A 21,154-nucleotide genomic window follows, 5' to 3' on the forward strand; every position below is an offset into this window, starting at 1 on the left:
GGAACGAATGAAAATCAGCACCGGTCGCTGGACTTTGGACCTTCCAAATTCCTCAAGAAGGGTTGTTATCTCACACAGCTGCCTCCAGTCAGTCAGAATAAAATAACACAAGGCGGTAGAACCAAACATGTTATTTTTTGTTACGTCTTTCCCCAAACACTTTATTTCCAATGCTAAAGAATTTTAATAAGACAAAAATCGAGTTAACAAGCTCATCTTTAAATAACATCATTCCGTTTATTCCTAGGATAAGGTGTTTCCTCCTGGCCCCTTGGGGAGGCCAGTTCTGCTGCCCAGGAGTGAAGGACGATCTTTACAAGACAGAAAAGAGCAAGGTAGAACCGAAAACAAACACGCAAAAATCTTCCATGTGTGATGAACTACTGCACTAGACAAAGGAATTTCTGAGCAATGCCTAAAATCCAGTGTTGTGGGGTTTCTTTCCACTGGCTCCTGAAATCACAGTACTTTAACAAGAAAGGAAGAGAAAGGTCTGAGGTGGTGGTTCCTGCCTGTAATCCCAGTATTTTGGGAGGTCGAGGTGGGCGGATCACTTGAGGTCAGGAATCGAAGACCAGTCTGGTCAACATGGTGAAACCCCGTCTCTGAGAGACCCATCCACAACCTTGCCTCCTCCCTCCTTTCCCCTCCCTGACCCCTGCTCAGTCTCCCCAGCCCATCCACAGCTGGAATGACTCCACCTGGGAGTCCTCGAGAGCCTGAGAGCCAGCATTCCTCCTTGACGCCCGACAGGAAGGTCCTGTGGCAAAGTGGGCAAGGGTCACCCCTTCACAGAGGCCCCCCAGAGCCCTGTCTGGAGTGGGAGCTGCCGGCATCAGGCCCAGGGGCCACCTGCACATCTGGAGGGGCCATTAGCAACATCTCCCCCAGTGCAGCCCCAGCCACCAGAGGCTGGAGAAGAGGAGGGAGGGAGTGAGGGATGGGAAGGGCCAAGGGGGCTGCAGCCCTTGGTCAGACCCCTGACGCCAGGTTCTTAGCTAGGAAAGCCACCCGCTATCCCCAGGAGACCAGCTGGGCTCCACTTCAGAAGCCAAACCCACCCTCCTGCAGCAGGAGGAAGGAGGGGCGAGTTTAACCCAGCCTGTCTCTGTTAGTTTTGTCTCTGGAATCTCATCTTTTATCGTTTTAAATGTTTGAGATGTTTTACACTATAAAGTTATAATTGTTTAATCTATGATTCTTTAAATGCCCACCTTTCCATAGGTGGAGGTGAGCAGGGGTTAGAGGGAAAACAAAGGGAACTAGGCTGGTGAAGTCTCAGTGCCATCCCCGAGACCTTGAGAGACAGGTGTGCTCACAACGAGAGGACGCTCATTACGGATGTGGCCCCGCCAATGCTGCTTATTTTACAATGGAGCATCTGCAAGGCTGTTTGAAAAGCAGTTGGTTGAATATTTTTCTTTTCATTCTGTCATTTTCATGGCTTCCTCTAATCCACTCTCCACAAAGCAGCCTGGGTGATCTTTTTAAAGGCAGGGCAGATCGCAAGACTCCCTGTTTTAGCTCTTCCAAGAGGTCCCATTGCCTTTGTGGTAAAGAAAATATCCCCATGGCCCCCAGGACTTACATGGTGGATCCCACCTGCTTCTCCAACCAGACCTCCTCCCTTGTTGGGGTACCATGCAGGGCTCCTCCATCACTTTCCACCTGTTCCCAAATGCATTGCCGAATCTTCCTCCATGCCCCTGCCCATCCCTTGGCCTCAAGCCCCCATGGAGCAAAGGTGAGCTGGGGAGCATCCAAACTGATGAGCCCCCCAACACATGGCACAGGCATCTGAAATGAAATTGTGCACAGGGAGCTGTGTTCTGTCTTTTCTAGGAATTCACTTCCAACAAAACATCTAGTCCTACTGAAAATGTCCCAGATGGCAAGAAAGAGTGCATCTCCCTAACCAGAGTGTCACTTAGCACCTGGGGTCAATCCATCCCATGCCCAAAAGGACAGTCACTCCCAGGCTGTTCTACCTCCTGTCAGATCATCACTGAAATGCTACAGGGATGTTCAGGCTTCAAGAACTTTTCAGCTAGGATTCAGCTGGCACAAAATCTGAGCGACCACAGAGAACCTGTGTTCACAAAACAAGGCAGCAGAGTGAGAGTCAATGCTGGGTGAGGGCATGTGGATAAAGCAGTGCAGTCGGGGTGGCATCACAGGGAGACCACAGGCCTAACAGTCAGGAAGGCCAGCACCAAGTTCAGCCCTGCCAGATCCCAGTTGTGCTCCTTTGGGTACCTCTCTGAGCCTGAATTCCCTCAACGGTCATCAGGGACTGGAAGCCTCACAGTGGTTGAGGACCCAACCAAAGAGCTATAGAAAAATGTGTGGCTCCGAGCAGACAGAGAGCTCACCAGCTGCCAGGAAAGCAGTCAGACATGCTGTGAAATGCAGACCATGTCCCATCATGGGGTGGGGGTGGTCAACAGCAGCGTCTGGGAGGAAACTGGTGCTGAACACTGACGGGGAAGAAGGGTAAGTTTGGGGAAGGGCAGGCATTCGGGGCAGAAGTTTTAACCTCTGGAAGTTTCCTCTTTTTGAAGCAGGAGAATGTATCAAAACGTTCTCATAAGAGTCTGAATTTTGCTGGAGAATAATCGAGAGGAAATTGTAAAGTTTAAGAATAGTTATAAATATTCTGGAGAGTGAACTGGCTTAAGGACACACATATATATCAATCAAATACAACTGAAAACCCAGAAATAAATCCTCACATTTACGATCAACTGATTTTCATCAAGGGTGCAGAGATCATTCAATGGGGGAAAAATAGTCTTTTCAATAAATAATGCTGGGAGAATTGGATATCCACATGCAAATGTTAAAGTTTCACCCCCTTCCTCACACCATATATAAGAACTAACCCAAAATGATCAAAGACCTAAATGAAAGTACTAAAACCATAAAACTCTTAAAAACAAACAAACAAACAAACAAACAAACAAACAAACATAGCTGTAAATCTTCCTACCTTTGGATGAGGTGATGGTTTCTTAGATATGACACCAAAAGACAAGATGGATAAATTGGACTTCATAAAAAATAAAAACATTTGTCCATCAAAGAACATCATTAAGAAAATGAAAAGACAACACATAGAATGTGTGTGTGCATGGGGGGGGCGGGGATTACAAATCATATATCTGATAAAGGACTTATGTTGAGAATATAAATAACAATTACAGTTCAATAATAAAAGAAAGCCAAATTTAAAATGTGCAAAGGATTTGAATAAATGTTTCCTCAAAGACAATATACAAATGGCCAATAAACACATGGAAAGTTTAGGCTTAGCATGATTAGCCATCAGGAAAACACAAATCAAACCACATGAGACACCACTTCCTACCCACTAGGATGGCTAGAATTAAAAAGCCAGACACTAACAAGTTTTGACAAAGATGTAGAGAAACTGGAACATTCATGTACTGCTGATGGGAAGTCAAAAGCCTGCAGTCACTGTGGAAAACAGTCTGAAAGTTCCTTAATCTATTAAACATAGAGTCACCATATGACCCAGCAATTCTACTCCTGAGTACATATCCAAGACAAGTGAAAACATATGTCCACACAAAAACTGGTACATGATGTTTATAACGGCATTATTCATAGTAGCCAAAAGGCAGAAACAAGACATGTTCATTAATGAATGAATGGATAAATAAAATCTATATTTCACTGAAATATTATTTGGCTATACAAAATGATTTTCATCTTACATAAAAAGGAATGAAGTACTGGCACATGCTACAATGCAGACAAACTTTGAATACATTGTGCTAAGTGAAATGAGCCAGACACAACGGCCACGTATTGTGATTCCATTTACATAACAGTCTAGAGTAGGCAACTTCATAGAGACAGAAAGTAGTAGATTGGTGGTTACCCAGTGGGAAAATAGGAAGGGAATGCTAATGAATAGGGGTGCCTTTGGGGTGATAAAAATGTTATAAAATCGATTGTGCAATGGTTGTACAATTCTGAATATACTAAAAACCGTTAAAATTGCACACTTTAAATGGGTCAATTGTAAGGTATAAGAATTATATCACAATACAGTCATTATACAAATAATCATAGCTATAGCCACTCATTTCACAATACAAACACATTATGGAGTATGAAAACTGTAGATAGAGGAAGCTATGCATTGGTTAAAAGCAAGGTCAAGGTGAGCAATGCTCATTCATGAGCTGATTAAGAACTGCGTCCAGTAGGTGGTGCTGATGAGCCGCTCATGATCTCCCTGGCTGCCCTGCACTCAGAAGGCTGAAGCCGGATCCAGCCCAGCTCTGAGGGACTTAGCCAGGAGCCAGGGTCGGCAGATAGTCTGTGGGAGAAACTCCTCTGGCCCTCCAGTAGCCAGAGAGGGAGCTCAGGTGCGAGGAAGGCTTCAATAAAGGCTCTTGGAGGCAACAGTGGCTACTTCTTTTTTTTTTTTTTTGCAATCAATCCATCTACATTAACATTTGAGCTTTTATTTTTCCTTCAGACAAGTTCCATTAAAAAAAATTTGGTGTTCCTCTCCAGTGAAAAATAAAAAAGGAAAGTTGGAAGAAGGAAATAAGCTGCAGGAAAAAAAAAAAAATGAAAACAGTGATTATTGTAAGGACAGAATAGTTCAGATTCAGCAGGAGCCTCCTCCTCCTCTGGCCCTGGGAGAGCAACTTAGCCCTGGTCTCAAATAAAAGACTGACCTGATGCCCTGACCTGACGACTGGCCGTGACAGCAGGGATCTGACAAGGGGAATGCATTATTTCATCCTCCCTCCCTTTTCCACAGAGCAGGGCAGACTGCTATCCAGGTTCATGGACGCTGACTTTGGGCATGAATCCCCCCTTCACCATCTGAGTGGGATCGGAGACTCCATCCATTTTCCTCCTGTTCCTCCACGCCTCTGTTTGTGTTTTTGTTTTTGTTTGTGTGTGTGTGTGTGTGTGTGTGTGTGTGTGTGTGTTCAGTTGTGCTTGACCTTGAACTAGTTACCTGTATTAGGCTGTTCTTATTGTATTGCTATAAAGAAATGCCTGTGGCGGGTAATTTACTTTAAAAAAAAATAGGGTTAATTGGCTCACAGTTCTGCAGGCTGTACAGGAAGCATGGTGCCAGGATCAGCTCACCTTGTGAGGAGGCCTCAAGGAATTTTTACTCATAGCAGAAGGTGAAGCAGGAACAGGCAGGTCATGCGGTCACAGCAGGTGCAAGAGGGATCAGGGGAGGTGCCACACATTTTAAACAACTGGATCTTGCATAAACTCACTATTGCAAGGACAGCGCCCAAATACCTCCCACCAGGCTCCACCTCCAACATTGAGGATTACATTTCAACATGAGTTTTGGGCGGGTACACATATCCAAACTGATCATTCTGCTGCTGGCCCCTCAAATCTCATGTCTTTCTCAGATTGGAAAATACAATAATGGGCCGGGCATGGTGGCTCATGTCTGTAATCCCAGCACTTTGGGAGGCCAAGGCAGGCAGATCATGAGGTCAGGAGATCGAGACCATCCTGGCTAACACAGTGAAAACCCATCTCTACTAAAAATACAAAAAAAAAAAAAAAATTAGCCAGGCATGGTGGTGGGTGCCTGTAGTCCCAGCTACTCCAGAGGCTGAGGGAGGAGAATGGTGTGAACCCGGGAGGCGGAGCTTGCAGTGAGCAGAGATCATGCCACTGCACTCCAGCCTGGGCAACAGAGCAAGACTCCATCTCAAAAAAAAAAAAAATTAAAAAAAAACAATAATGCCTTTCGAATAGTCCCCCAGTCTTCACTCATTCCAGCATTAACTCCAAACTCCCAAGTCCAAAATCTCATCTGGAGATGAGTTCCTTTCACCTATGAGCCTGTAAAATCAAAACAAGTTATTTACTTCCAAGATACAATCAGGGTAGAGACATTGGGTAAATGCTCCCACTCCAAAAGGGAGACATCAGTCAAAAGAAAGGGGCTCCAGTCCCCATGCAAGTCTAAACCCCAGCAGAGGTGTCATTAAATCTTAAAGCTCCAAAATAATCTCCTTTGGCTCCATGTCCCACATCCAGGGCACACTGCTGCAAGGGGTGGGCTCCCAAGGCCTTGGGAAGCTCCACTGCTATGGCTTTTCCAAGGTTAGGATGCAAGGTGCCAGTGGATCTACCATTCTGGGGTCTGGAGTATGATGGCCCCCTTCTCACAGCTTCATTAGGTAGTGCCCCATGGGGACTCTATGTGGGGACTCCAACCCCATATTTTCCTTTTGAACTGTCCTAGTAGAGGCTCTCTGTGAGGGCTCCACCCCTCCACCCCTAGGTTCTTTCTAGGCACTGAGGCTTTCTCATATATTCTCTGAAATCTAGGTGGAGGCTGGTAAGCCTCCCTCACTCTTGCACTCTGTGTGCCTGTAGGCTTAACACCATGTGGAATCTGCCAAGGCTTACAGCTTGCGAGTTCTGAAGCAGTGGACTGAGCTGTATCTGGGGCCCTTTGAGCCACAGCTGGAGCTAGAGCAGTGGGGATGTGGTGAGCAGCCTTCTGAGGCTGTACAGAGCAGTGCTGTCCCAGGTCTGGCCCATGGAACCATTTAGTCCTCTGAGGCCTCTGGGCCTGTGGTGAGAGGGGCTGCCTCAAAGGTCTCTGAAATGCCATCAAGACCATGTTCTTATTTTTTTTGGCTTTTAACACTAGGCTACCTTTTAGTTATGCAAGTCTCTCTAGCAAGCGGTTGCTCTGCAACTTGTTCAAATTCCTCTCCTGGTAATGATTTTTCTTTCTCTGCCACATGGCCAAGCTGAAAATTTCCCAAGCTTTATGCTCTGCTTTCCTTTTAATCTTTTTCCCATTTAGAGAAAAAAAAAAAAAAGTGCAGCTCATTGCCAGCGCTCATTTAATTTTACATAAACTCACTTTTTGAGGTTGAAGCAAATCTGACTGATTTTCAATGTGAAAATAAAATATAAAAACTGTTCATGGAGTTCTTTCTAAACAGAACATCAGAATCAACTAAATCATCAGAATCATCTATTTCAGATTCATCAAATGAATCTTTGACCCACAATTGTTCAAGAACAATGTTAACATCACATGCAGGAATGCTACATTTTCTAGGATTTGACATTTTCAGCAGTTGAAAATTACTACATTTTGTAAATGGAAATACCACTAACAAAAACCAGAATGCCCTAAATAGAATGATGTCTGTTGTTTCCAAAGTCAATATACTAGAGTGATGTGAAAATAATAATAAAAGCAAGATAGTTTATGGCAAAGTTATCTCAGGGTAAATGCTGCAGCCACAAGTGCCACTGGTGAATATTTGTGGGGCAACCAAGAAAAGGGTTAAATATAAATTCCAACTTTAAGCCATTTCTTCACTTCCACATCTGAACATAACTTGTTAGAAATAGCCAGGTCACATCTTGAACACTTTGCTACTTAGAAATTTCTTCTGGCCGGGCGCGGTGGCTCAAGCCTGTAATCCCAGCACTTTGGGAGGCCGAGACAGGCGGATCACGAGGTCAGGAGATCGAGACCATCCTGGCTAACACGGTGAAACCCCATCTCTATTAAGAAATACAAAAAACGAGCCGGGCGAGGTGGCGGGCGCCTGTAGTCCCAGCTACTCGGGAGGCTGAGGCCGGAGAATGGCGTGAACCCGGGAGGCGGAGCTTGCAGTGAGCTGAGATCCGGCCACTGCACTCCAGCCTGGGCGACAGAGCGAGACTCCGTCTCAAAAAAAAAAAAAAAAAAGAAATTTCTTCTGCCAGATACCCTAAGTCATCACTCTTAAGTTCAAATTCCACAGACCCTTAGGGCATGAACACAATGCAGCCAAGCTCTTTGCTGAGGCATAACATGGGTGAGCTTTGCTCCAGTTCCCAATCAGTTTTTCTTTGCCATCTGAGACCACGTCAGCCTGGACTTTACTGCACAAATCACTATCAGCATTTTGGTTACAACCATTAACCAGTCTATAAGAAGCTGCAAACTATTTCCCTCATCTTCCTGTTTTCTTCTGAGCTCTCCAAACTCTTCCAACCTCTGGCCATTACCCAGTTCCAAAGTTGCCTACACATTTTCAGGTATCTTTATAGCAATTCCCCAGTCCTCAGTACTACTTTTCTGTGTTAGACTGTTCTTGCAGTGCTATAAAGAAATACCTGAGGCTGAGTAGTTTATAAAGAAAAGAGGTGTAATTGGCTCATGTTCTGAAGGCTGTGTAAGTATGGTGCCGGCATCTGCTCAGCTTCTGGGGAGGCCTCAAGGAACTTTCACCCATGGTGTAAGGTGAAGCGGGAGCAGGATCCTCACATGGCAAGGACGTTAGCAAGAGTGGGAGGCACCACACACTTTTAAACAACCAGATCTTGCAAGAATGCACTCACTATTGTGAGGACAGCACCAAGCCAGGAGGGATCCACTCCCATGACCCAAATACCTCCCCTCAAGCCCCAACTCCAACATTGGGGATCACATCTCAACATGAGATTTGGCAGTGACACAGATCCAAACTCTCATCACCCAGTGAAAATCCAGGGATGCAGAAAGGTTATTCCTGGCTTTTGACCTTGCAAAAAGAAGAAAGAGGAGCTGCAGAACAGGAAGCTGCACTTGCGGGGGGCTGGGGTTAGGGATGCGCAGGGTGAGTCCTGGACTGAGAGAGTCTTTTCGAATGGCCGGGGTGGGCAGTTGTCTAGCTGAGGGTGCTAAGCTCCCACTGGCTATGGGACCCTGAGGGGAACCCCATTTGCTGCAGAGGCTTGTGTTTATCCCAGCTGGTTGTCCTTAGGTTTTTAGATTTGGAACAAAAGTTCCAAGTGCCCCTGTGCTGAGCCTTCTTTCTAAATACTGTAACTCTTAGGGGAGGTTTACATCCTCTGCTGTGTTACCATCACAACCTGCCCTTCCCCAAAGTGAGAGGTCCCGGGGCACTTCCTGAGTCTTCTTAATGTCTTCGCATATCATTCTTCTCTTTCTCCTCCCACAGCTTGGCATTGGCTTCACCTCTACCTCTCTCCTAGCTCTCACTAACAACTGGAGAGTTGGATGCCCTGTGGGCTTAGCTGATCGAGGCCTTGACAGTGGCCCAAGATACTTTAACGTGGACACTTCTGTCTCCTGCCAGGAGAGGAGCAGGTACCCCTAAAGGAGGATGGAGTAGGGGTGCTGTGGGAAAACCCCACTTTTGCACTGGTTGTTTTTGTTTATTTGGGGTGTTGAACAGAAGAAAGAATAGAAAATGAAAGAAAGCACTCTTGCCTCCACCTCCCACAAAGCCTCAAGCCAAGGGCGGGTCCTTGGTGTCCACACAATGGCCAATCAGCCAGACCCTTGTTCAGGGGAAGAAACCTCAGTGCCGGTCAGTCATCCCGGATACCAAGAATTCTATTGACCTCCTAGTCAAGAGTCCTTGTGAGATTGTTTTATAGAAGTTGCTCTGTCCTGGGTCTGCTCTGATGAATTTGTCATAACACAGAAAAGAATGTTTTAGTAGCCTAGTTTATCTCACCATCACAGGATTTTTAATAAAGAACAAAAACAGGCTTTCCTGGATTCTGTTGGTTTCCTGTGGGCACAGAGCTGAGCCAACGTGGCTTCTGCAGATTGATTAACTCACCCTGGCAGCAAGACCCCATGGGGGAATCAGCAAGGGCGTGGTTTCCTTCAGTCAGCAGCCTGGACAAACTCCAGGGAGCACAATTCCCCAGAAAATCCCAAGAACTGTGAGTCCCTCCATCATCCTCTAGTCTGGCCTAACCTGTGAGTCTGACCCCGGAGAAGAACATTGGTTGAGGCCAAGTTCAGTTTAGACTCATTCCCAGAATGTGAGGCCACACACCACGTGAAATGGCTGGAACTAACAAAGTTTACTCAGTTTGCTAGGATCCTCACAGAGCTGCTCCTTGAACGCTGAGCAGAGCTGCAAGAAGTCAGAGACCACCGAAGCCAGGGGATGGAGGAGGAACTGAGTGCCAGTCACGGGGTGGTTGTTTTCGTGGTTTGCAGGGAGAGCTGGCCTAAAGCTCAGGGGCTAGCACTTAGGAACTGACTGGCTCAGGACACAGGCTCTGAAGCAGGGACAGTGGGACCTACTATGTGCCCTCAGGGTGGGTGGCACGAGAGAATACGGCATGTGGCACCTACGAAGCACCTTCGGGGGGTGGCACAAGACGATACCACATCTGGCACATCACAGCCCAAGGCACTGTATGATGTCTTCACTCCTGGGCAGCAGATGGCTAGTCCAGCAGCCAAGCTGCCCAGGTGGGCCCTCGGTGCTCCCACCTGTGTCTGGGGTCCTCATGGGTAGGCAGTGGGGAAAAGAAAGCTCACATTGTCAGGGTGTGAGGCTGGTGTGATGCTAACGGGAACAATGTCCCTTCAGACACTTTTACTCCCCACAGTCTGGACGGGGATCTGAGTCTCGTCAGACATCAGCCAGAGAGACAGCACAGCACCACTCTGCACCACTTCCAGAACCTTCCGTCATCTAGAAACATAACAGCGGCTTGTAGCACAATGACACAGCCAGCCAAACAACAATGACAAAAAAGAGTGAATGAAATAACCAGTGATTTCAGTTATTTCTCCAACAGGCCAGAATCTCATGACAGTTAAATCGATACATTGAAGTATACTCTACCAGGGACAGTGGCGTCATCAGATAAGGCTGGGCTGTGAGTTCCTCAGAGGCAAGAGTGTGTTTCCAATGGGGGAGCAGGACATGGCTCTCGGTTTTGAGGGGTGAAAGGTGTAAATCCTAAGGGATCCACGAGGCTGTGCCTGATGCTGGAGCCAAAACCCAAGGCGAAAATCGCCTTTGGAGATCTCATAGCTGTGGCCACACCAGACCCACTGGCTCTTCTTCCTTTAAATCTCATTTGAGTGATTTCTGTGTAAAAGTGTTGATAGGATATTTACAGAATACCTGCAGGGGAGACTGTACAATCTCAGGGGGCAGCACGTGAAATTGAGATGTGCCGGCTGCAGAATAGCGGAGAGGAGGAGGAGGGTCTGAGGGAACCGGGAGTTGAGACGCGGACTGGGGACAGAGGAGGGGTGGCGAGGAAGAGAGCAGAGATTTCTCACAGGGTCAGGAGAAGAGAGCCTGGCAGGGTTTTGGTGGGACCGTGGGCCAGGGTGGAGACACCAAAATGCAGACGGCACCAAAGAACACGTTTCTTTTCTAGAAACCTGCAATTATGTACACAGCCTTTAAAGTGTTATCTTACACATTCAACTCACAGCAAAATTACTTTGACTTCAAAGTGCAGGACTTGAGGCATCCCTGATGCCTGTGAACCAAGGTCCCTGGTTAAAGGCGGGGGTGGACTCCAGGGCTTGGCCACCTCTGGCAATGGCATCTCAGGCCACCTTTTGGCTTTAAATAAAAGATCAACAAATGTAAAGTTGAGAACAAGGGCCGATTCGAGGAGAGGGTGGGGCTTTCCCATGGGTCTCCACTAGCTTCCTCAGGCTGCTGGAACAAAGCACCCCAAAGCGGGGGTCTAACACCAAGGCTTTCCCCCCCCCGCAGTTCTACAGACCAGAAACCTAAATCACGTGTTGGCGGGCCCGGGCTCCCTCTGCAGGTTCCAGGGGAGGTCCTTCCTGCCCCTTCAGCTTCTGGTGTTGGCGGCAGACCCTGGCGCTCCTTGCGGTGGCGGTGTCCTTCCGGTGTCTGCCTGTGTGTGCACAGTCAGCCTCTTTCTGTGTCGCTCTGTGTCCTGTCATCTTCGGAGGACACTGGGTTTTGGATTTGGGGCCCATTCTTTTCCAGAATGACCTCTTTTTAACTAATTACATCTGTAAAGACCCTGTTTCCAAATAAGGCCACGTTCTGAGGTTCGAGGCGGACAGGCATTTTTGGAGGAGCGTTATTTAACCCAGTACACCCTGGGTATTATTTTCTTACCACTATATAATATCCTTTTGTTTTGTTTTGTTTTGAGACAGAACCTTGCTCTGTCACCCAGGCTGGAGTGCAGTGATGCAATCTTGGCTCACTGCAACCTCCTTCTCCCGGGTTCAAGCGATTTTCTTGCCTCAGCCTCCCACGTAGCTGGGATTACAGGCATCTCCCACCATGCCCAGCTAATTTTTTGTATTTTTAATAGAGATGGGATTTCATCATGTTGGCCAGGCTGCTCTCGAACTCCTGGGTTCAAGTGATCTGCCTGCCTCGTCCTCCCAAAGTGATGGGATTACAGGCATGAGCTAGCATGCCCGGCCCCCATCTGCTCCTGATTCATAGGTGCCCGCTTACGTTTTGTATTTTCTCATTCATTAATGTGGGTGTTAGTCTTTCATTTGTCTCTTGAAGAATTTAAACATACTTCATTTGTATCCGTTTTAAACATATTCTACTCTGTATGTCAGTCTTGGTAAACCCATTTTCTAACACATTGCAAGAGCTGTTTTTCTTGAGGCTTACACACTTCAGAACTTTGGCTTGCAGCCTCGACTTGAATGATAGTCATTTTATTCTCCTTCTCTGTTATGAGTTCTGCCTAAAACACAATGGTTGCCTCCACCTGGTGCTTTAAGATGCCCATTCCAGGTCCAGGTCTTAAATTGGTGGCTTACAGTTCTCAGACAGTGTTCAGTGGCACACACCTGTAATCCCAGCATTTTTGGAAGCCAAGGTAGGAGGACCACTTGAGCCCAGGAGTTCAAGACCAGCCTGGGCAACACAGAAACTGTCTCTATATAAATTAAGTTCGATTTTAAAACTTAGCCAGGCAAGGTGGTGCACACCTGTAGTCCCAGTAACTCAGGAGGCTTGAGGCGGGAGGATCACAGAGTAAGACCTTGTCTCAAAAAAAAAAAAAATTCCTGAAGTATATGTAATTGCTTTGCTTGAAGTGGAGGGGGAGTTTTAAGGGTGAACTCATACTGTGCGTTGATCGGGACTGCCTGACAATGATTTCACTCCCTGGGAGGCAGTGTCCCCACAGCCTGGCTCAGTGCCAGGCTCAGCGCCGGGAACGCAACCCGGTGCAAACTTTCCCAAACTGGAGGAGAGCAAGATTTGGGCGAAGATAAAAAGGGTCCACTTCAAAGCTCACAAACTCTGTTCAGTTTGTATCCTGGATAACCTTAAAAGGCATAAATGTTTGTATCCTGGATAACCTCAGCCTCCAGGAATTAGCAAAGAAGAACTAATAACTTAGGCCTTGACAGCAGGAGCTCAACAAGCAAACCTCACCCTGTCAGCAGGGACAGGGCCTCTGGGATGGCTCCAGGGCAGTGCTCCCGCCCACACCTCTGGCCTGCAGTACAAGGTGCAACGTTGGGTAACAAGACTGCCCCAGGCAAACTGTGAAGCTGAAACATGCAAAGGCGTTTCGCCCTGACCACCATGCACTCTGGGATCCCAGGGCACTGGAGCTGTCCTAGAAGGCGCAGGGGATGCCTCCTCGTCTGCAGTCTTTGGGGAGTTCCATTTGTGCGTGCCTTGTCTTAGCACTGTTTCTCTCCCTTTCACAATGCGCCCCATTCCTTCTGGAGTCGGGAGGGGACAGCGCCCCGACTTTATGTGCTGTGGTGCCGGAAGCTGAGTCATGTGTACCATGAAAGGTACCTTTGTCCCAAACACAGTGCTTCTGAAGAAGTAGTGGATTGTAACTGCTGGAAAGAGCAACTGAGGCTTGGAACACTGGGGCATTGTGGGGCCTGCAGAGAGGTGCTCTGGGGACAGAAAGCCCCTACCTCCTCATTAGGGCGGGGACAATGGGGCTGGGGAGGACCTCAGGGCTCAGGTCCCCTGCCCCAGCCTTGCTGCTGCCTGCCCTGTGACGGTGAGACCAACCGTGCAACAGCCCGCCCAGGCTCCCTCCCATAAACCAACGGCAGGTGCGTATTTCCTCCAGGGCAGGAGCTCTGCGCTGGGACCAGGAGGATGGTGGCTGGGCCCACCCACCCCTTCTCCTTCTGTGACTCCTCCAGGAGCTGGCTCTCAGCTCCAGCCAACAAATGCCACCCACCCTCCAGATGCCATCAGCTCCTGAACCTGCCAGGGTCCCAAGCCAGCAGAGTGGCAGTCACCAGGGCAGCGTCTCTCTCTGGTGAGCCACAGATGACAACCTCCTGAGAAGCTAGGACAGCTGCCCTAGACAGTGCATGCTCAGGGGAGGATCCCATCGCTGCGCCTTTCCTGGCAGCTCCTGTGGCAGCTAAACAGTGCCTCTGCACGCCTCCCGTCTCCTTCCCCAGGTGCCTCAGCAGAGCCCATGACTGGGGCTGTGCTCACTGTGAGCCTCCAGCGGGTGATGGCTCCCGACCGCAGCCCCATTCCCCGTTCCACTTTCAGATACAAGTTTCCATTGTGAACCACAGAAAAGTGTATTCCAGTACCCAACAACTCACAGGGCTGTCCCAGAACGCTGCTAGTGGGTGTCTGGAACTAACATTTAACTGTCTATAGCAGTCTGTGCTAAACCACCTATGATACAAGAAAATCGGCATCACTTCATTAGAAGCCAGATCTGAAATGTGATGTTTGCAATGTTCCTCAGATTCTAGTGCTGGAGTGAGTTAGGGATTCCACACATCATGTGATTTGTTGATTAATAGAAGTCGTGTCCATTTGCAGTAAGGTCACATTTACATTTTTATTGCGTCTTCACACGCATGGAGCCGAGCACTTCGTGGCCACGACATCATCAATCACTCTGAAAATCCAGTGAGGCAGAGCCACTGTGGTTCCATTTCACAGACGAGTGACCTGAAGCACTAGAGGGATCAAGAGACTGCCTGGGATCACACAGCCAGGATGAGTAGGTTACACCCCCACGTGTCTCAACACGGCTCTCCTTTCTCGACTTGCCCTCCAATCCTCACCGAGGTTCCCCAAGAGAGCTGCTGCTGTTCCCTCTTATGTCATGTACAGGGGGCCAGGCTGAGGCAGGGTGCCCATTCCAGGCACTCAAGGTCAGATTAGACAGGACAGAGGCCAGGCGCAGTGGCTCATGCCTGTAATCCCAACACTTTGGGAGGATGAGGCAGGTGGATCACCTGAGGTCAGGAGTTCGAGACCAGCCCGGCCAACATGGTGAAACCCCTGCCTCTACTAAAATATACAAAAATTAGTCAGATGCAGTGGTGGGCGCCTGTAATCCCAGCTAAAAGGAGGCAGAGGTTGCAGCGAGCTGAGATTGCACCATTGCACTCTAGCCTGGGCAAGAGAGCGAGATTCTGTCTCAAAAAGCAAACAAACAAACAAACAAAAAAAACAGATTTATACCAAACAAATGTAAAGTGTAGATCCTATTTAGATTCTGATTCGAAAGACCAATGGTAAAAATATTTTTAGGGGACAACATGGTAAAGTTGACCACAGGTTGTAGGTTGTATATTTGTTGATCTTAAGGAATTATTGCTAGTTTATAGTGTGTTAACGGTATTGTTGATATACACACGTGCTCGCCTTCAAGATATGTGCTGAACAACCTACAGAAGCAATAATGCAATGTCTGGACTTTGCTGTAGGATTATCTGGATGCTGAGAGTGAGGGTCCTGCGAGGGGCTCTCCTGAAACAAGATGGGCCACGTGTTGGTAATTGTTGGAACTGGCCGATAGACACACAGGGACTCACTATCCTCATCTGTCTATATTTGTGCTTGTTTGAAACTTCCCATTAAAACGAGAGAGCAGGGTTGGGGCAGGCTGAGCCTTGGCAAGCAGGCAGTGCCCTGGGCCAACGTGAGTTCATGGCCACCGCGCCTGTGGTCACGCCACTGATCCCAGGAACCTCTTGCTGCTCAGGAGCAGCTGGTTGTGCTTGGGGGTCCATCTGCACCAACAACGCTAACAAGGCATTTGGTCGGAGGAATCCTGCAGGTGGGGGAACTCCCTGGCTGCGGATGAGCAGCTGGCCAAGGAAGGATCGAATGCCTCAAGGCAGGATGGCTCCCTCTGGCATCTGCGGGCACTGGGAATAAGAGGTAAGGAAGCCTCTGGGAGCTGGAAAAGAGCTCACCTGGCAGTCCTGCATCCTCAGGCCCTTTATGAGACAGTGCGCAGGAGAAGTGGGTGGCGGAAAATTAGCACACGCCTACTTAGAAATCCAGGCTCTGGGAAAAGCCTGCATCCTTCCGTCATGAGTTGGGAGTCTATTAACGTAAAGAACTAAAAGCTGGTGGGAACAAACAGGTATAGATCTCCTTAGTCCAATCCCTGCTGGAGAGGGAAGGCTTTTTTCTTTTTTTCTGAAGGGGGAGAAAGCTTGTTGTAGGAAGACAGTGTTTGCAGCGAATGTCCAGGTATTTTCTGGCCATAATCTCTCCCTGGTTAGCTTTAACAGGTTGCTTGAGAGAGAATGCCAGTTCCTATCTTGTGCAAATCAACAGCAGAACTGATTAATTAGAAATCAGCTGAACGCTAGATTAAATAAGAGCTGGGCTTAGGTTCAGAACCTTGGAGCAAGAGATACGCCCTGAAAAAGCCAAGAAAAATCTAGGGAGACTCTTTATACTTGAAGTCGAAAATGTTCTCAAAGGCGATAGGTGGAACGCCTCTGTCAGAATCCCCTGACTAGGGTGAGGTGGAGGGTCACTGTTAAAATGGTAGATCTTTTGGCCAAGAAGTGAGAGAAAAAATGTTCAGTATCATTAGGCATTGGGAAATGCAGATCAAACCACAACCAGACACCACTTCCCACCCAGGAGGATGCCGGCAATCACAAAGTCAGATAACAAGTGTTTTGAGGATGTGGAGAAATTGGGGCCCTCGTACACTGCTCGTGAGGATACAAAAGGGTGCAGCCAGGGTGGAAAGCAGTCTGGCAGTTCCTCAGACACTGATCCATGGAGCTACCGTATCCACCAGCAATTCCACTCCCAGGTACACACCCCGGAGAAATGAAAATACATATCCACACAAAAACTGGGACACAAATGTTTATAGCAGCATTATTCATAACAGCCAAATGATGGGAACAACCCAAATCTCCACTCACAAACAAAGGATAAATACAAAATGTGGCATATTCACACAGTGGAATATTATTTGGCCACAAAAAGGGATGCAGTCCTGATACATGCTATGACACGAATGGACCTTGAAAACATTACATTAAGTGAAAGAAGCCAGTCACAAAAGGCCACATATTGTATGATACCATTAATATGAAAGTCCAGAATAGGGAAATCTATAGAGACAGAAAACAGGTTCGTAGTTGTTTAGGGATAAGGGGAGGGAGGGGGAATGGGAGGGTCAGATGAGGACAGTGTTGTGAAATGGACTGTGGTGATGGTTGCGCACATTAGTGAATATACTAAACGCCATTGGATGATGCTCTTTAAAGTGCTGATTCCTGGGCCTCTGCCCTAAAACTGCTCACACTAAAGTTTGAGAGAAAAAAAACAAAAAAAACCCTGAGTTTGGGATTTAGTGAAAAAGGCAGTAAATAGTACGTGGATGGGTAACTTCTCACCTTCGTCTAAATTGTACTTTGCCTTTTGTAATCAACAGTTAGAAGTTCTACTCTATGGTTTTAACAAGAATGCTGCTTTTTGTGGAAAGAAACAAGGAGTGTGGACAAAGTGTAGTGATGTATGACCTCGTTCATTCCCCCCAGAGAAGCTTCCTGGTCCCAGAGTCCATATCCCTGGTACCACTGTTTGCCCAGAGTGACTGGGCCCAGGCACTAGAGCACACAGGAGGCACATCACACATGCTGATTGCACGTGCCCCATCCGAAGTGCGAGTGCTCACAGCATAGAGCCCCCTCTGCATCTTGTGGTCCAGCTCCCCAAACCTCATCCAGTCCCCCGGGCCACAACCAGGGATCCACCCTGGCTGTTGGTGGGCATTTGATCTGTGCCACAGTAAAAGAAAGCGTTTGCCCAATCTTGGGCTCAAGATCCCAAGAACAGAATTGATGACTTTCTTTTCTCTCTCAGTATTAGAAAAAGGTGATGGTAATAAGTCAGCAATAGCGACAAAAACAAGCAATGGGAAAGGACTCCCTATTCAATAAATAATGCTCGGTTAACTGGCTAGCCATATGCAGAAGATTGAAACTGGACCCCCTCCTTACATCATATACAAAAATCAACTCAAGATGGATTAAGGACTTAAAGGTAAAACCCCAGACCTAAAAACCCTGGAAGGTAACCTAGGCAGTACCATCCTGGACATAGGAACAGGCAAAGATTTCATGACAAAGACACCAAAAGCAATTGCAACAAAAGCAAAAATTGACAAATAGAATCTAATTAAATTTAAGAGCTTCTGCACAGTAAAATAAACTATCGACAGAGTAAATGGACAACCTACAGAATGGGAAAAAATATTTGCAAACTATGCATCTGACAATGGTCTAATATCCAGCATTGAGGAACTTCAACAAATTTACAAGAAAAAACAAGCCCGTTAAAAAGTGGGCAAAGGACATGAAGAGACACTTTTCAAAAGAAGACATACATGTGGCCAAAAAGCATACGAAAAAAAGCTCAATATCACTGATCATTAGAGAAATGCAAACCAAAAACCACAATGAGATACCATCTCACATCAGTCAAATAAGTGTATTAAAAAGTCAAAAAATAACAGATGCTGGCAAGGTTGCAGAGAAAAGGGAACACTTACATATTGTTGGTAGGAGTATAAAATAGTTCAATTATTGTGGAAAGCAGTGCGGCAATTCCCAAGCAGCTAAAAACAAAATAACCATTTGACCCGGTAATCCCATTACTAGGTTATATACTCAGAGGAATATAAATCATTCTACTATAAAGACACACGCATGAGAATGTTAACTGCAGCACTATTCACAATAGCAAAGACGTGGAATCAACCTAAATGTCCATCAATGACAGACTGTGTAAAGAAAATGTAGTACATCTACACCATGGGGAATTCTATGCAGCCATAAAAAAGAATGAGATCATGTCCTTTGCAGGAACATGGATAGAGCTGGAGGCCATCATCCTTAGCACACTAACGCAGGAACAGAAAACCAGATACCGCATGTTCTCATTTGTAAGTGGGAGCTAAATGATGAGAACACACGGACGCATAGAGGAGAACAACACACAGGGGCCTATGGGAGGGTGGAAGAAGGGAGGAGGGAGAGGATCAGCAAAAATAACTAATGAGTACTAGGCTTAATACCTGGGTGATGAAATAATCTGTACAACAAATTTCCATGACACAAATTTACCTTTGTAACAAACCTGCACATGTGCCCCTAAACCTAAAACAAAAGTTAAAAAAAGTAAAAGAATAGCAAAGGGGAAAATACATATTACAATCTCTTCCTCTCTTTCATATCAAAGGGTATTATATTCAGTCCAAAATAAATAATAACCTTTCTTTTTTGAGACAGGGTCTTACTCTGCCTCGCAGGCTGGAATGCAGTGGCATGATCATGGCTCACTGCAGCTGCGACCTCCCAGGTTCAAGCCATCCTCCCACCTTGGTCTCCTGAGTAGCTGAGACCACAGGCATGCTCCGCCCTGCCTGGCTACTTTTAAAGTTGTAGAGTCAGGGTCTCACTATGCTGCCCAGGCCAGTCTTGAACTCCTGGGCTCAGGCGACCCTCCCGCTTTGGCCTCCTGAAGTGTTGGAATTGCAGGCATAAGCCACCGTGCCCAGCCAGGGAAATTATTTTCTTTCATATTGCTTTTAACGTTCATGTTTTGAATAGATACTATCATGACACAGTTTAAAACTTTTTAAAAGACGGACAGTATTCAGTGAAATGTCCTCTTCTAACCCTCACCCCAGTGCCCTGGCCAGTCATGGGTTCTTTAAAAAAAAAAAAAAAAAGTCAGCAATGGAAAGCATGGCCAAGCCACAGGGTGAGGTTCTTTCTCTCAGAACAGTGATTTTGCAGCGTGGTCTGGGAGTCTCGTGGTCTTGCAGGTGGGCAAAGACCACTTCTAGAATCAGTGGTCAGGATTCTAGGTCAGGTCGCCGCCTGCCTTCTCACTGTGTCTCTAGCCTCGCATTTGCATGTATTTGTTTCAGTATGTCTTTTGAGGGTCCTTTGAGAGTCTTCTACGTATCAACCTTCCACAAAATTCTGAAAATTTCTCTGTGTGTGTATGTGTGTGTTTGCAATGGAAATAAAAGGGTCCATGAATTTTATCTTTCCAAGTAGTCTGGGACACAACCCCACAAAACCTCACAGCCAAAGACACCTGCCTGCTTGTTTTCCTAGAGAGAAGCCTTCCTGCCACACCCACACTCAGGTCTGCACCTGAGCCGTGGAAACCTCCCCGAGAAAGGCCTCGGGTGATTTAGCCCGGCGATTTAGCTCTCTTTAGCTCTCGTACGCTAGCCCTTAAGCCGGGAAACTGGGACCAGGACAAACAGCACACTGTTACCATTATTTAGGCAAATTCTTCCAGGAGCAAACTCATTTTTTTAAAAGAAAAAGTACAGAAAAAAACTGATTTAAGAAGACTGAGTTCATGAACAATTTGAATATGAACTACTTGACAATAATGCCATTTAATTATTGTTAAGAACACACAACCATCCAAAAGCATTACTGATAAAATATAATTCCAAACACCACATTCCTCGGCCAAGACAGCACCTGAGAACACCATGAGGAGCAGCATCTGGGGCCACACTGGGTGCCCGACCTACCCACCTGGGCTTAACACACGTGCTCCTGGGACAAATGGAAGTGTGGCGCCCAGTGCACAGACTCTGAGGGTGGAGGTCCTACTCACCATTCTCCCGAGTTTGGGATCCATTCGGCTGGAGTTCTGAAGCCTCTAGCAACTTTCCCAACCTCCAAAAGATGTGGCAGAGTTAGTCCCGTCAAAGCCCCGAGAGGGTGACATTAAATATCTCTCTGGGCCCTGACCCACGTTGTCCCCCGGAAGGAAGACGAGGCTGGTATAGTGGAGCTATTCACATGTGGAGAACAAAGCGGCTTCGGAGGTATTCATTCAGCTCAACTGCAGAGGAAGAGACAATGCATCTCATATGCACAGATACAGGATGAGGCAGTGGCCCCAAAGTCATGTGATGTCACTGGAAGCCAGCAGCCTGGCTCAGCCTGCGACTCCCCGGGTTCTTCTTTGCGGGTATGAGTGTATCATCTCTGAGACGGAGTGGGCCCTGGCCAGCAGGCAGAGCCGAGCCAGCGGCACAGCCCCCTCAGGTGACAGCCCCCTCACGTGACGGGCCCCCA

At 47.2% G+C, this 21,154-nt stretch overlaps 1 protein-coding gene across 3 annotated transcripts in view; it reads right to left on the reverse strand.

Annotated features, from left to right (window-relative positions):
- Positions 1 to 20,777, reverse strand: part of CNDP1 (carnosine dipeptidase 1) — a 48,141-nt gene extending 27,364 nt beyond the window's left edge. Inside the window, exon 1 of one of the 3 annotated variants that reach the window (XM_001085457.5) lies at positions 20,688 to 20,777. In XM_001085457.5, the coding sequence (XP_001085457.3) occupies positions 20,688 to 20,711 (24 nt within the window). In that variant the 5' untranslated portion in view covers positions 20,712 to 20,777. Of the gene's footprint in view, positions 1 to 5,139; positions 5,276 to 14,249; positions 14,453 to 20,687 lie in introns of those variants that run through there. The other 2 variants (XM_077974783.1, XM_015122203.3) reach the window with 2 other exon arrangements.
- Positions 20,778 to 21,154: the final 377 nt, after the last annotated feature.

The sequence above is a fragment of the Macaca mulatta genome, chromosome 18, assembly GCF_049350105.2.
Source record: "Macaca mulatta isolate MMU2019108-1 chromosome 18, T2T-MMU8v2.0, whole genome shotgun sequence".
NCBI classification, from domain to species: Eukaryota; Metazoa; Chordata; class Mammalia; order Primates; family Cercopithecidae; genus Macaca; species Macaca mulatta.